Here is a 13213-nt window from a genome sequence, read left to right as displayed (position 1 = left end):
CATTCCACACATCACAATTCACCTTCTAGTCACCATTGGTAACAAAGCATGAGAATGAAGTGCAGTATGGAACATGTTCATTCCTGGAGGCACATTCCATCATCTGGTGAGACTTCCCCCATAGATCAAGACCCTTCATTCGTATGTTCATTGAACACCTACTATGTGCCAGGCAGTGTGTGGAGTACTGGGATAAAATAACTAATCAAGCTAATAGAGACCCTATGCTCCTAGAGTTTATAATCTAGCGTGAGTGTGTTATAGAGAATTTCAAGGTCTGATGGAAGCCTGTTCTAAGGACTCTAACCTTGAAATGCATTCTATCTTGACTCCCATGACCCTGAATTCTTTCGTTTTTCTCCCATCCCTCTGGTCATTTCTGTTTTCACAGGAGGCTCATCTTCCACCATCCAGCCCTTAGTTATATCCCTGAGGGTCCTATCACAGACCTTCTTTTCTCAGAAATTCAAATCTCCCTTAAGGAACACACTCACCCCAAGGCTTTTATGACTGCTTTTATGCTGACTGTTCCCAATCTCCATCTCTGTCCCACATATCTGTAGAGTTCCAGATCCAGCATCCAAAGCTCACTGGACATCATGTGGACATGTCTCCCCCAGGCACCTTAAACTCATCCTGTCCAAAACTGAACTTATTTTCTTCCCCCAGACTTCTCCTTTCTGTAATTTAGTTGTCCCTGATTAAGACATTGGAGTGTCATCTCAGACCCTTCCCTTTGCCTCGGCCTCCACATCCAATCTGTCACCCAATCCTGTCTCTTCTATCTCCCAATTATCTCTTTAAGAATACATTCATGAATGAAACAGGACCCATACCTCACACCATGCACAAAAAACTAACTCCAAGTGGATCAAAGACCTAAAGGTAAAGACTAAAACGATAAAGATCATGGAAGAAAAAATAGGGACAACGTTAGGAACCCTAATACAAGGCATAAACAGAATACAAAACATTACCAAAAATGACGAAGAGAAACCAGATAACTGGGAGCTCCTAAAAATCAAACACCTATGCTCATCTAAAGACTTCACCAAAAGAGTAAAAAGACCACCTACAGATTGGGAAAAAATTTTCAGCTATGACATCTCCGACCAGCACCTGATCTCTAAAATCTATATGATTCTGTTAAAACTCAACCACAAAAAGACAAACAACCCAATCAAGAAGTGGGCAAAGGATATGAACACGCGCTTCACTAAAGAAGATATTCAGGTAGCTAACAGATACATGAGAAAATCCTTTCGATCATTAGCCATTAGAGAAATGGAAATTAAAACTACGATGAGATTCCATCTCACTCCAACAAGGCTGGCATTAATCCAAAAAACACAAAATAATAAATGTTGGAGAGGCTGCGGAGAGATTGGAACTCTTATACACTGCTGGTGGGAATGTCAAATGGTACAACCACTTTGGAAATCTATCTGGCCTTTTCTTAAAAAGTTAGAACTACCATACAACCCAGAAATCCCACTCCTCGGCATATACCCTAGAGAAATAAGAGCCTTTACACGAACAGATAAATGCACACCCGTGTTTATTGCAGCTCTGTTTACAATAGCAAAAACATGGAAGCAACCAAGGTGTCCATCAATAGAGGAATGGTTAAATAAATTATGGTATATTCACACAATGGAATACTACGCATCGATAAAGAACAGTGACGAATCTGTGAAACATTTCATAACATGGAGGAACCTGGAAGGCATTATGCTGAGTGAAATTAGTCAGAGGCAAAAGGACAAATATTGTATAAGACCACTATTATAAGATCTTGAGAAATAGTATAAACTGAGAAGAACACACTTTTGTGGTTACGAGGAGGGGAGGGAAGGAGGGAGGGAGAGGGTTATTTACTGATTAGTTAGTAGATAAGAACTACTTTAGGTGAAGGGAAGAATACTCAATACACGGAAAGTCAGCTCAACTGGACTGGACCAAAAGCAAAGAAGTTTCCTGGATAAACTGAATGAAGGTCAGCGGAGCAAGGGCGGGGGTTTGGGGACTATGGCTTAAGGGGGCTTCTAAGTCAATTTCCAAAATAATTCTATTATGAAAACATTCTGCACCCCACTTTGAAGTGTGGCGTCTGGGGTCTTAAATGCTAACAAGCGGCCATCTAAGATGCATTAATTGGTCTCAACCCACCTGGATCAAAGGAGAATGAAGAACACTGAGGTCACAGGATAACTGTGAGCCCGAGAGACAGAAAGGGCCACATGAACCAGAGACTTACATCATTCTGAGACCAGAAGAACTAGTTGGCACCTGGCCACAACCGATGACTGCCCTGACAGGGAGCACAACAGAGAACCCCTGAGGGAGCAGGAGATTAGTGGGATGCAGACCCCAAATTCTCATAAAAAGACCAGACTTAATGGTCTGACTGAGACTAAAGGAATCCCGGCGGTCATGGTCCCCAAACCTTCTGTTGGCCGAGGACAGGAACCATTCCCAAAGACAACTCATCAGACATGGAACGGACTGGACAATGGGTTGGAGAGAGATGCTGATGAAGAGTGAGCTATTTGTATCAGGTGGACACTTGAGATTGTGTTGGCATCTCCTGTCTGGAGGGGAGATGGGAGGGTAGAGAGGCTTAGAAACTGGCAAAACCTTCACGAAAGGAGAGACTGGAAGGAGGGAGCGGGCTGACTCAGTAGGAGGAGAGTAAGTGGGAGTATGGAGTAAGGTGTGTATAAGCTTATATGTGACAGACTGACGATTTGTAAACTTAAAGCACAATAAAAATTATTAAAGAAAAAAAAAAGAATACATTCATGGCTGTGCAAGCCCACTGCCACTACCTTGGTTCAAGCCTCCATCATTTCTAATGCTCTAGCAAGTCTCCTGATCCTCTCCAGTCTATTCACCCTGAATTCCAAAGAATAAACCTGATTTTATTCCCATTTAAAGCAATTCAGTTGTCTCTCCATTCTTTTCAGGATCAAGTCCGAATTTTCTTGGATATGGCCAAGATCTGACCATACTTACCTCTCCAATTTTATGTTTTAACACACACAATGCTGCAGCCAAACTGAATTGCTTTTCCTTCTTTGTTCCCTTCATTTTAGCCCCTCTGTTCTCCTGGCACACTCCTACTCATCCTTCAGGACTTAGCAGTTGTCTCAAGGAAGCTTTACTGATTGCTTGTGGTGTGGTAGATCACTTTTATATGGCCTTCCTTGCTATGGTCTTGTAACTCCCATCAAATGATTGGGTAGGTGCAAATAAGGTGCTTGTGGTCCACCAAGGAAATTGGACAGCTTGCAAATAATGTGCATGGCACCCTTGTGTGGGTAGAACCATGCAGATAAGGTGTATGGAACCCTAATGAGGGGGTTGGTCAGCTTTGCCATCCCGCTAGGCTTAAAATGAGCCATCCCAGAGGCAGAAAGAGGGCGGGCCGGGGCGGGGGGGGGGGGGGACGACTGACTACCATCCTCCTAGACCCAGGAGACAGAACTGTAACACTGGAGACAGCACAAGACAGTGAGAAGCAGCAGCAAGTGTGGCAGAGAACCAGCAGCAGTGCAGTAAGCTGCCCAGCCCACAAAAACAGCTGAGTGCCTTTGGCCAGGAGGCTTGCTGGCAGTGTAGGGGTACCTGTGGACACTTATCAGTGGAGCTAAAGAGCTTTCTAACACTTGCCCAAGCATGGCAAAGGCCAGGCTGAGAGGCTGAGGAGCACGGCTGGGAAGCTGTCCTGACCAAAGAACTGTATCCCGAGTCATTCCTGAACCTGAATTATAACCTGGTACTTCCCTCATAAACCCGTGAGTATTGTCTGAGTTTTGTCAGGCCATTGCAATGAATTATCAAACCCAGCAGAGAAGTAGAGAGTGCTATGGGGGGGATGGCTGGTTTCAGAATGGGTAAAGAGATTGAAGAGAGGAGGTACGTCTGACCCCTGTCTCATAGGAATCAGCCTTGGGCTGTTGATGTGATGAGTCTCCTTCCCCTTTGTGAAGTTAGACGAGAAGGCCAGATGATGTCCCCACACCATGTCATTTTTACATTGCTCAAGCCCAAGTTAAATGTTCTTCCCTCCTGGGTGCTCCCAAGCCCCAATACTTTGTTACAGCACCTAACGCAGTGTCCGTAATTGCTTTTCTTGCTTGCATCTCCTACTAGGCTATAAGGGGAGGCTGACTGCCAGAAGGTGCAGGCAGAGGTTGTGAAGTTGTGGAGAAGGAAGAGAGCTGATTTTGAAAAAGCAAGATCACTGGGCAGCATTGAGGACCCAACTGAGGTTGAAGGGAACAACTTCTAGATATGTATCAGCATAGTATTGAGATTCTTTTAGCATCTGGGTTATAGTTGCTTGAATATTGACAGCTGAAGTGACCCAAGATTAGGATTTTGCTTGACAGCTGCAATGAAAGAATAGAAGAGAGGCATCAAGAACACAGACAAAAACATGGTCGAAACAAAGGAATATGGAATCTAAACTGCAAAAAAAAAAAAAAAACTGCATAGATAAGGGAAAACAAGCTAGAAAAAGGCCAAGGAGAAGAGAAGCTGCAGGTCTCAGTGAAATGAAGAACAAGTTTAGTGGAAATAGCAAAGTGAGAAAGACAGAGAGGGAATTTGATACTTTTTTTTTGGTGGACAGAGGAAAGAACAAGGGGAAGAATCCAACACTTATATGCACATCCACCATTGTTGTTGATGTTGTTAGGTGCCTACAAGTTGGTTGTGACTCATAGCAACCCTACATACAATAGAACGAAACACTGCCCGGTCCTGTGCCGTCCTCCCAAACGTTGATATGTTTGAGCCCACTGTTACAGCCACTGTGTAAATCCATCTCATTGAGGGTCTTCCTCTTTTTCAACGACCTTCTACTTTACCAAGCATGATGTCCTTCTCCAGGGACTGGTCCCGCCTGATAACATGTCTGAAGTACGTGAGACAAAGCCTCATCATCCTTGCTTCTAAGGAGCACTCTAGCTATACTTCTTCCAAGACAGATTTGTCTGCTCTTCTGGCAGTCCATGGTATATTTAACACTCTTCGCCCACATCCTAATTCAAATGCATCCACCATCACCTGCCCACAAAACAAAACAACTCCAAAAACAGATCTGTACCACAGACTACTAGCAAATCCTTATTTACTGCCAGTCTGACCCTACTGACAGCATGGTTTCAAAGTCCTAGTGTTGGAAACAAGATCTACTTCCTCAATCTAGCAAGATGGGCAGTTGTCCAGGGCACACCGTGGCAAGGAGGCCCAGTCAGTTCTGCTAGTTTTGTGCTCCTACAAGCTGGCCCTACTTGCAGATTGGTACCTTGGTAGCAACTCTCTTCTGTCATGTACAGGATGTGTGTGTATATATGTAAAACCAGCTCATTCGAGGAATATGTATTAAGCTGCTCCTATATACAAAACACTGCTAGGCCCTGAAGATACAAGATGGATAAATTACATTCTCCCCGGAAGGCATTGGTGCCATAGTTGTTAAGAGCTTGGCTGCTAACCAAAAAGTTGGCAGTTCAAATCCACCAGGCACCCCTTGGAAACTCTATGGGGCAGTTCTACTCTGTCCTATAGGGTCACTATGAGTCGGAATGGATTTGACAGTCTGGGCAGAAGGAACAATATGAGGCTTACAGGCTTGAGAGAACGTGACATTCAGGGAACTTTAAGATTTCAATTTGAATACAAGACAGGGTTCCAGGAGAACGTACCTGGAGAATTAGGATTCTGGTGTGACAGACTTCATATGCCAAGCTATTTTGACTTTATCCTATCTACTCATGGTCTTAACTTTTGGTGTGCATCAAAATCAGAGCTTGTTAAAAAAAAAATACTGATGCCCAGGCACCTCCTCTTCTGAGATTCTGACTTGGTAGAACCTAGGTATTTTTGTTTTAAATAAACTTCTAGCTGAATCTCAGGCATACCACCGTTTGAGAACAACTGTTGCATGCAATAGGAAACTTTTAAGATTTAAATAAATCAGTGTATCTAGCAGCAGTATGGAAAATGGACACAAGGGAGAAGCGAGCAGAAGACTTAACAAAGTAGCTGTCACAGTAATTTATGGCAGAGTGGATGGGGCCTGGAAACCCTGGCGTAGTGGTTAAGTGCTACAGCAGTTAAATCCGCCAGGCGCTCTTTGGAAACGCTGTGGGGCAGTTCTACTCTGTCCTATAGGATCGCTACGAGTCACAATCGACTCGACGGCACTGGGTTTGGTTTTTGGGTTTTGGATGGGGCCTGAACCAAGTGAGCAGTGGAGGCCAAACATTTGGAAGATATTCAAGAAATAAGTGAATGGAAGCTTGCTGGCATTGATTTGAAGGGTAGGTGCTAAGAAAGAGACCCAAGTTTCTGGCTTTAGGGACCAAGTGATTGTCAGTTCAACATGATTCCAAAGCCCCTCTAAGTTACTTTTCTAATTGCAAAATTAATTGATTGGCTAAAAAACTCAACCCCCTACTTCCTGCAACCTCATCTATGTCTGCAGGGAGAAGGGCTGGGTCAGAAAGGGCAAGAACCACAGAAGTGGGTAGAAATGAAGGACTTTTTAGGCCAGAAGCCTCCTGTGGTTTTGCACTGTACTTCTTCCCTTGGGGAGAAACCCAAAACCAAACCCGCTGCCACAGAGTCAGTTCCAACACTATAGGACAAAGTAGGACTTCCCTATGGGGTTTCCAAAAGTGTAAATCTTTATGGAAGCAGACTGCCACATCTTTCTCCAGCAATCCGCCCACCTTTTGGTTAGCAACGCAGCGCTTAACCACTGCGCCACCAGGGCTCCTTCCCTTGGAAAGAGGAAAGCTTAAGTCGGCTTCTTTACACTTTGCTCCCAGGTGGCCACAGGCAAGTCACTGCCTCTGGGTCTGATCTCCAGAGGAACTCCGTCCCTGATGGCAGATCCTCCTTAAATTAGCTAAGACAAACAAGGATAAATTTTTTCAATATACTCTGCAGTACAAAAGTGAGACGCTCAAACACATACACGTAAATAACAAAAGCTCTGAAAGATACAAATGGACGGCAAGGTCCTTTACCTCCAATTTGCAATTACTCTGTCAGGCTGCCCAACTCACGGGATTACGGGGCAGAAACCCTGTCTCTCTGCGTGCCTCAGCACCAGATCAGGCCCAGGCTCGCTTATCGTCGGGCACGGAATGGTCACGGTAGGGAATGGGAGGCCTCCAGTACAGCTCCGGGAAAATACTTTTATTTATTTTCGGCTGGGGACACCCATGACGGGTGGGAGTGGTGTGAGGCGAGGCTCAGACTCCAGGATCCTTGCAGAGCGACGCCCCAAGCTCACCCCGGCCCGGGTTGGGGGCCATGGACCGCCTCTCAGGGTTCGGCCTCCGCGACCTGCGGCGAGTCCCACAGGTTCTGCCGGCAGACGCTCTGGGCACGCACTAGGTGCGGGACCAGCCACCCGCCCGTCCTCCGTCTCCCAAGCCGTCGCTGGGCGTGCGCGACTGGCACCGCTTTTAGGCCAGAAGGCGGGCGCTCCCGACTCGGACCCCTCCCCCGGACACCGGCCGCGTAAGGTTCCAACGGCCGAGTTAGGCTCCGGGAAAGGAGCTTTCCGCCCGGCTGAGGCCCCGCCGATGAGGGCGGAAGTGGTAAGACTGACGTGTCCTGTGCTGTTCTTCTGAGCGCCGGGAGGACTCCCCGCCGGGGCCGGGCTAGCCGAGGTTTGCGGGGCCCCCAGAGCTGGGCCGGGTCTCCGGCCGTAGAAAGCTTCATTGGAGAGCCCTTGGCCAAGCTGAGTTTGGCGTCTCTTGTGAGGTAGCCACAGCCCCCGCCATCAGGCACAACAGCAGGCAACCCTGTGGAGGTCGGTGGTCAGGTCCTCTCCGGCCCACAGCTACCGCACCGCTCGGGGGGACACCCCGGCAGAAGCCCAAAGGCAGCTACGGGGCCGCTGGCGCCGCCTCGGCCAGCCCTTCCCTAGCGGTGAGGACCCCGGGGCCGTGGCGGACAGGCACCTGAGGCGCGAGGCTGCGTGGCGTTGCCATGGGAACGGGCTGGGGCGCGCGGTCTAGACCCCCGCGGGTGGGCCGCAGAAAGACGGAACATCGGGTGGAGCGGATAGAAAGACGCGATGTGGTGTGGGGTGTCGGGATATGGCCTCCGGAGGGAAGGTCACAGAGGCCAATGAGAGGAAGTGGAGCCAATAGGTGTCAATTCGACGAACCTGACCTGGGTCGTCATGAGTTGATTCCCGGTTTCCATAACCGCAGGACTCCCCCAAACAGGTCCAGCTGCCTTAAGGATGACAATCCTAGGGCACCCTCGAAGTTGGAACTGCCGGTGGTTGCCAGTCCTGCTGCTGCTGCTGGGCACAGGCCGTGGGCCAGGGGTGGAAGGCGTGACACACTACAAGACCGGCGACCCCGTCATTTTGTATGTCAACAAAGTGGGACCCTACCATAATCCCCAGGAGACTTACCACTACTATCAGCTTCCAGTGTGCTGTCCTGAGAAGATTCGTCACAAAAGCCTTAGCCTGGGTGAAGTGCTGGATGGGGATCGCATGGCCGAGTCTTTGTATGAGATCCGCTTTCGGGAGAATGTGGAGAAGCGGATTCTGTGCCACATGCAGCTCAGTTCTGCACAGGTCAGCCTGTCCACATGGCTGTCACTCAGCCCTTCGCCCCAGGTGTTTCACACAGGTTTTCAGAGTGCATTTATGGTTTCCAGATAACCTTTATGGAAATTACCTGACCTGACTCTAACTACAACCCTGAGTGTGGCGGGCAGGGCACTCTAGTATTATTCAAGTTCAGTTGACAAAGAAACTGAGTGGGAACTTAGAAGTGACTTTTTCAGGATTACATGAATAGTGAGTTGCAGGGCTGATATTAGAGCCCAGGGCTCCTGACTCCAAGCTTTTCTGTTGGTAATAAGGTCCCAACTATCAGTCCTCCATAATTCTGTTTCCTTCCATACCCAACTCTCAGCTCGTTCTTGACTGGCTACTTTTTTTCTCTACTTAACCTTCCTCTACTGTGCTTTTTCTTTAATAAATCTTATCTCAGGACAGTTTCCTTTAGTTCACTCCAGATCTTCTTACACTTTGCTTCTTCTCTTTTTGGAGAACTCCAACACGCTGGACCAGGTATGAGATGATAGGGCCTGATCCAGTGGTCCTCAAGGGGAACAATTTTGTCCCCCAAAGGACATATGGCAATGCTTAGAGGCATCTTTGTACACTGGAGGGTGCTACTGGCATTTTGTGGGAAGAGGCCAGGAATGCTGCATCCTACAGTGGACTGGATAACCGCCACAACAAAGAATTATCTGGCCCAAAATATCAGTAGTGCCGAACCACCTGGGAAAACCCTGCTCTAAACCTACCCCTGGGGAGGCCTTGTCTGACTGACTTCTGACTTACTCTTTGTAGGTAGAACAGCTGCGCCAGGCCATTGAGGAACTGTACTACTTTGAATTTGTGATAGACGACTTGCCAATCCGTGGCTTTGTGGGCTACATGGAGGAGAGCGGCTTCCTGCCACACAGCCACAAGATAGGACTCTGGACCCATCTGGACTTCCACCTAGAATTCCATAGGGATCAAATTATATTTGCCAATGTCTCAGTGCGGGACGTCAAGCCCCACAGCTTGGATGGGCTACAGCCTGACAACTTTCTAGGTCTCACCCACACTTACAGTGTGCACTGGTCAGAGACTTCAGTGGAGCATCGGAGTGACAGGCGCCGTGGTGATGATGGTGGTTTCTTTCCTCGGACACTGGAAATCCATTGGTTGTCCATCATCAACTCCATGGTGCTTGTGTTTTTACTGGTGGGTTTTGTGGCTGTCATTCTCATGCGTGTGCTTCGTAATGACCTGGCTCGCTACAACCTGGATGAGGAGACAACCTCTGGAGGTTCTGGTGATGACTTTGACCAGGGTGACAATGGCTGGAAAATTATCCATACAGATGTCTTCCGCTTCCCTCCATACCGTGGTCTGCTCTGTGCTGTGCTTGGCGTGGGTGCCCAGTTCCTGGCCCTTGGCACTGGTGAGGTGATAAGAATTAACCAGGGATTTCTCGCAAGGGGTAGAACTAGGTAGGTAGCTTGTTCAAAAAAGGCCTGTGGATCTTGTCTTCTACCCAAGGTGAGAGGCAGACCTGAGGAATGGAGTGGCTCCAGTGAGGATATGTATATTCTATTGTGGATTTTCTGGATAACAGAGTTGGGGGAGATTGTTTTGCTGGAAGCCCTGGGTCTGGGAGAAAGGGGGCTGATTCCCCTGTGCTAGAAGAGGGATAGGTGAGACCTAACACAGCCTTTCTACTACCACCCTGCAGGCATTATTGTCATGGCACTGCTGGGCATGTTCAATGTGCATCGTCATGGGGCCATTAATTCGGCTGCCATCTTGTTGTACGCCCTGACCTGCTGCATCTCTGGCTACGTGTCCAGCCACTTCTACCGGCAGATTGGAGGCGAGCGTTGGGTGTGGAACATCATTCTCACCACCAGTCTCTTCTCTGGTGAGGACTTCCCTTTCCCGCTGATGGGCCAGCCTGGACTTAGGAATTTGGAGCACATTATGGAACATGAGATAGAGTCAGAGTGAAGCTTTAAGGGAATGAAGATAGGCAAAAGAAACACAATAAGAAAACTGTCCAAAAGACAAGGATGTATTTTTTTTTTAATAATTAAAAATTAAGCCCTTAAAATTATCTAGCCATTGTACTAAGTGCTGTACATTTTTTTATCACAATAACTGTATGAAGTAGATAATACTGTCCCCATTTTACAGATGAGGAAATTGAACTTTAGGCTGCCCAAGATTATACTCCTAAAAAATAATAAAACCAGGTTTTAAAAAAAAAATTTTTAGACCCTGGCAATTTGACTCCAGAGCCTGTATTCTCAACCACAATGCTAAAATAACTCCCTTGAACTTGATACCTTCTCCCCCTCTTTTTTAACTTTGTAGGAGGGTAACCCCACTGCAGCCTTTCAAACCAGATTTCCCTTTCAAAGGCATTCAGAACCTGTCTTGTTCTCAATCCTAAGTGTCTGATTTATATCCCATCACATTTATATGTGAACCAGGGCTTTCTGAAAACAGGGCCTTAATCCAAAAGAATATCTCATGCTGGGAACCAAAAAAGGCTGGCAGTTAGAATCCACCAGACGCTCCTTGGAAATTCTATGGGGCAGTTCTACCCTGTCCTATAGGATCACTATAAGTTGGAATCAACTTGATGGCCTGCCACTGCCCACTGCCGTCGAGTGGATTCCAACTCATAGCGACCCAATAGGGCAGAGTAGAACTGCCCCATAGAGTTTCCAAGGAGCACCTGGCGGATTCAAACTGCTGACCTGTTGGTTAGCAGCCGTAGCACTTAACCACTACACTACCAGGGTTTCCAACCTGATGGCAGTGGGTTTTTTTTTTTTTTTTTTGGAGCAGGTGGGTTTTGTGTCACTCTTGGATCATTATGTAGTAGCTACCTTGATCCTTGACACTGGGTAGGAGAGTGGGACATGGGCAGGTGCAGGTGAGGATAGGGGGCTCTGCATGGATGTCCAGGTGCTCAGGTCTGTCGTTAGAGTGGCAGGTTGCTTCACCCCATCTCCTCCCAGTCCGATCTGAGTGGGTGCCACCAGGGATGCAGCTCCTAGTGGTGACCCTCCCTCCGGGGACACATCCCTGCAGTGCCTTTCTTCGTGACATGGAGTGTGGTGAACTCGGTGCATTGGGCCAATGGTTCAACACAGGCGTTGCCAGCCACCACCATCCTGCTGCTTCTGACGGTTTGGCTGCTGGTGGGCTTTCCCCTCACTGTCATTGGAGGCATCTTCGGGAAGAACAACACTAGCCCCTTTGATGCACCTTGTCGCACCAAGAACATCGCCCGAGAGATCCCACCCCAGCCCTGGTACAAGTCTACTCTCGTCCACATGACTGTTGGAGGCTTCCTGCCTTTCAGGTATCCTTCCTGTATTCCATGGCCATCACTTTCAGGTCCCTGACCTTGACTTTTCCTTTCCCCACCCACCCTGTACCCTAACCCAATTCAGTGATAGTGTCTGGTTCAGCGGTAACATTAAGAAGCCACTACATGATTCCTCCTATTCCCAAGAAGGACTGAACTTGAATCAGTTATGTGGGTGTTATCACTTTTAAAGCTCTCCAGAGACATTGCTCCCTTCACCATCTTCCTGGTTTCTGATTTTAGTGTCTACAAGCGTCATGTGGGGCTTAAAGCCCATTATTCATTGATTACTCAATCAACTTGCTGGTACCTCTTTGTAGGAGGCAGATGATACAGTGGAAAAGAAGACAAGATCCCTGCTCTCAATCTACTATTCTTGAAATGACAGCAGCTACTTATAAGCAAGAGCAGCCAGGGCATCAGGGACAGGGAGCAGATCCACTTTCCACAGTGACCTGGCAACACGGGAGGGTGGGGCTGCATTATGGCCAGACCACTGTGCTGGCAGCGCATAGCCCTTCAATGCGGTGTATCGTTTCTTCTCTCTACAGTGCCATCTCTGTGGAGTTGTACTACATCTTTGCCACAGTCTGGGGTCGGGAGCAATATACACTGTATGGCATCCTCTTCTTCGTCTTCGCCATCCTGCTGAGTGTGGGGGCCTGCATCTCCATTGCGCTCACCTACTTCCAGTTGTCCGGAGAGGATTATCGCTGGTGGTGGCGATCTGTGCTGAGTGTTGGCTCCACCGGACTCTTCATCTTCCTCTACTCGGTTTTCTACTATGCTCGTCGCTCCAACATGTCAGGGGCAGTGCAGACAGTAGAGTTCTTTGGCTACTCCTTACTCACTGGTTACGTCTTTTTCCTCATGCTGGGCACCATCTCTTTTTTTTCTTCCCTAAAGTTCATCCGGTATATCTATGTTAACCTCAAGATGGACTGAGTTCTGGGCGGTAGAGCTACTGCTCTTTTAAGCCCTTTCTTCATACCCCGTTGATCCCTCCCACCAGCTTCTCTTCCCATTGAGTGACTGAATTGTGATGGCACTGCCTTCTCCTTTGCCCTCTGGCCTTCCCTTCCCCAGAAAGGGCCTGGAAATTATAAATCTCTATTATGAGGAGTATATATTTGGACTTTTTAAGTTGCCTTTTTAAGTTGTTTTGGTCCCAATTTTTCTTTTTATAAATATCGAAATAAAGTTTATTAAGAAAAAGGGTCCTGTAGTTGGAGGGTTTGGTCTGGATACTG

General features: G+C 47.7%; 1 protein-coding gene across 5 annotated transcripts; it reads left to right on the top strand.

Moving 5' to 3' along the window:
* Positions 1-7534: 7534 nt before the first annotated feature.
* TM9SF1 (transmembrane 9 superfamily member 1) lies at positions 7535-13140 on the top strand. Of its 5 annotated transcripts, none has more exons than XM_049897741.1 (6): positions 7535-7622; positions 8259-8620; positions 9407-10028; positions 10320-10505; positions 11684-11957; positions 12515-13140. In XM_049897741.1, the coding sequence occupies exons 2-6, from the start codon at positions 8276-8278 to the stop codon at positions 12906-12908; spliced, it is 1821 nt and encodes a 606-aa protein (XP_049753698.1). In that variant the 5' UTR covers positions 7535-7622; positions 8259-8275; the 3' UTR covers positions 12909-13140. The 5 variants fall into 5 exon arrangements, with proteins under 5 accessions (XP_049753698.1, XP_049753699.1, XP_049753697.1 ...); XM_049897742.1 differs by having other exon boundaries at positions 7548-7622; positions 8244-8620; XM_049897740.1 differs by lacking the exon at positions 7535-7622 and adding an exon at positions 7705-7788.
* The last annotated feature ends 73 nt before the right edge of the window (positions 13141-13213 follow it).

The sequence above is a fragment of the Elephas maximus genome, chromosome 10, assembly GCF_024166365.1.
Source record: "Elephas maximus indicus isolate mEleMax1 chromosome 10, mEleMax1 primary haplotype, whole genome shotgun sequence".
NCBI lineage: Eukaryota > Metazoa > Chordata > Mammalia > Proboscidea > Elephantidae > Elephas > Elephas maximus.
Note: the sequence above shows the minus strand (reverse complement) of the source record. Positions and strands in the feature narration are given on the sequence as shown.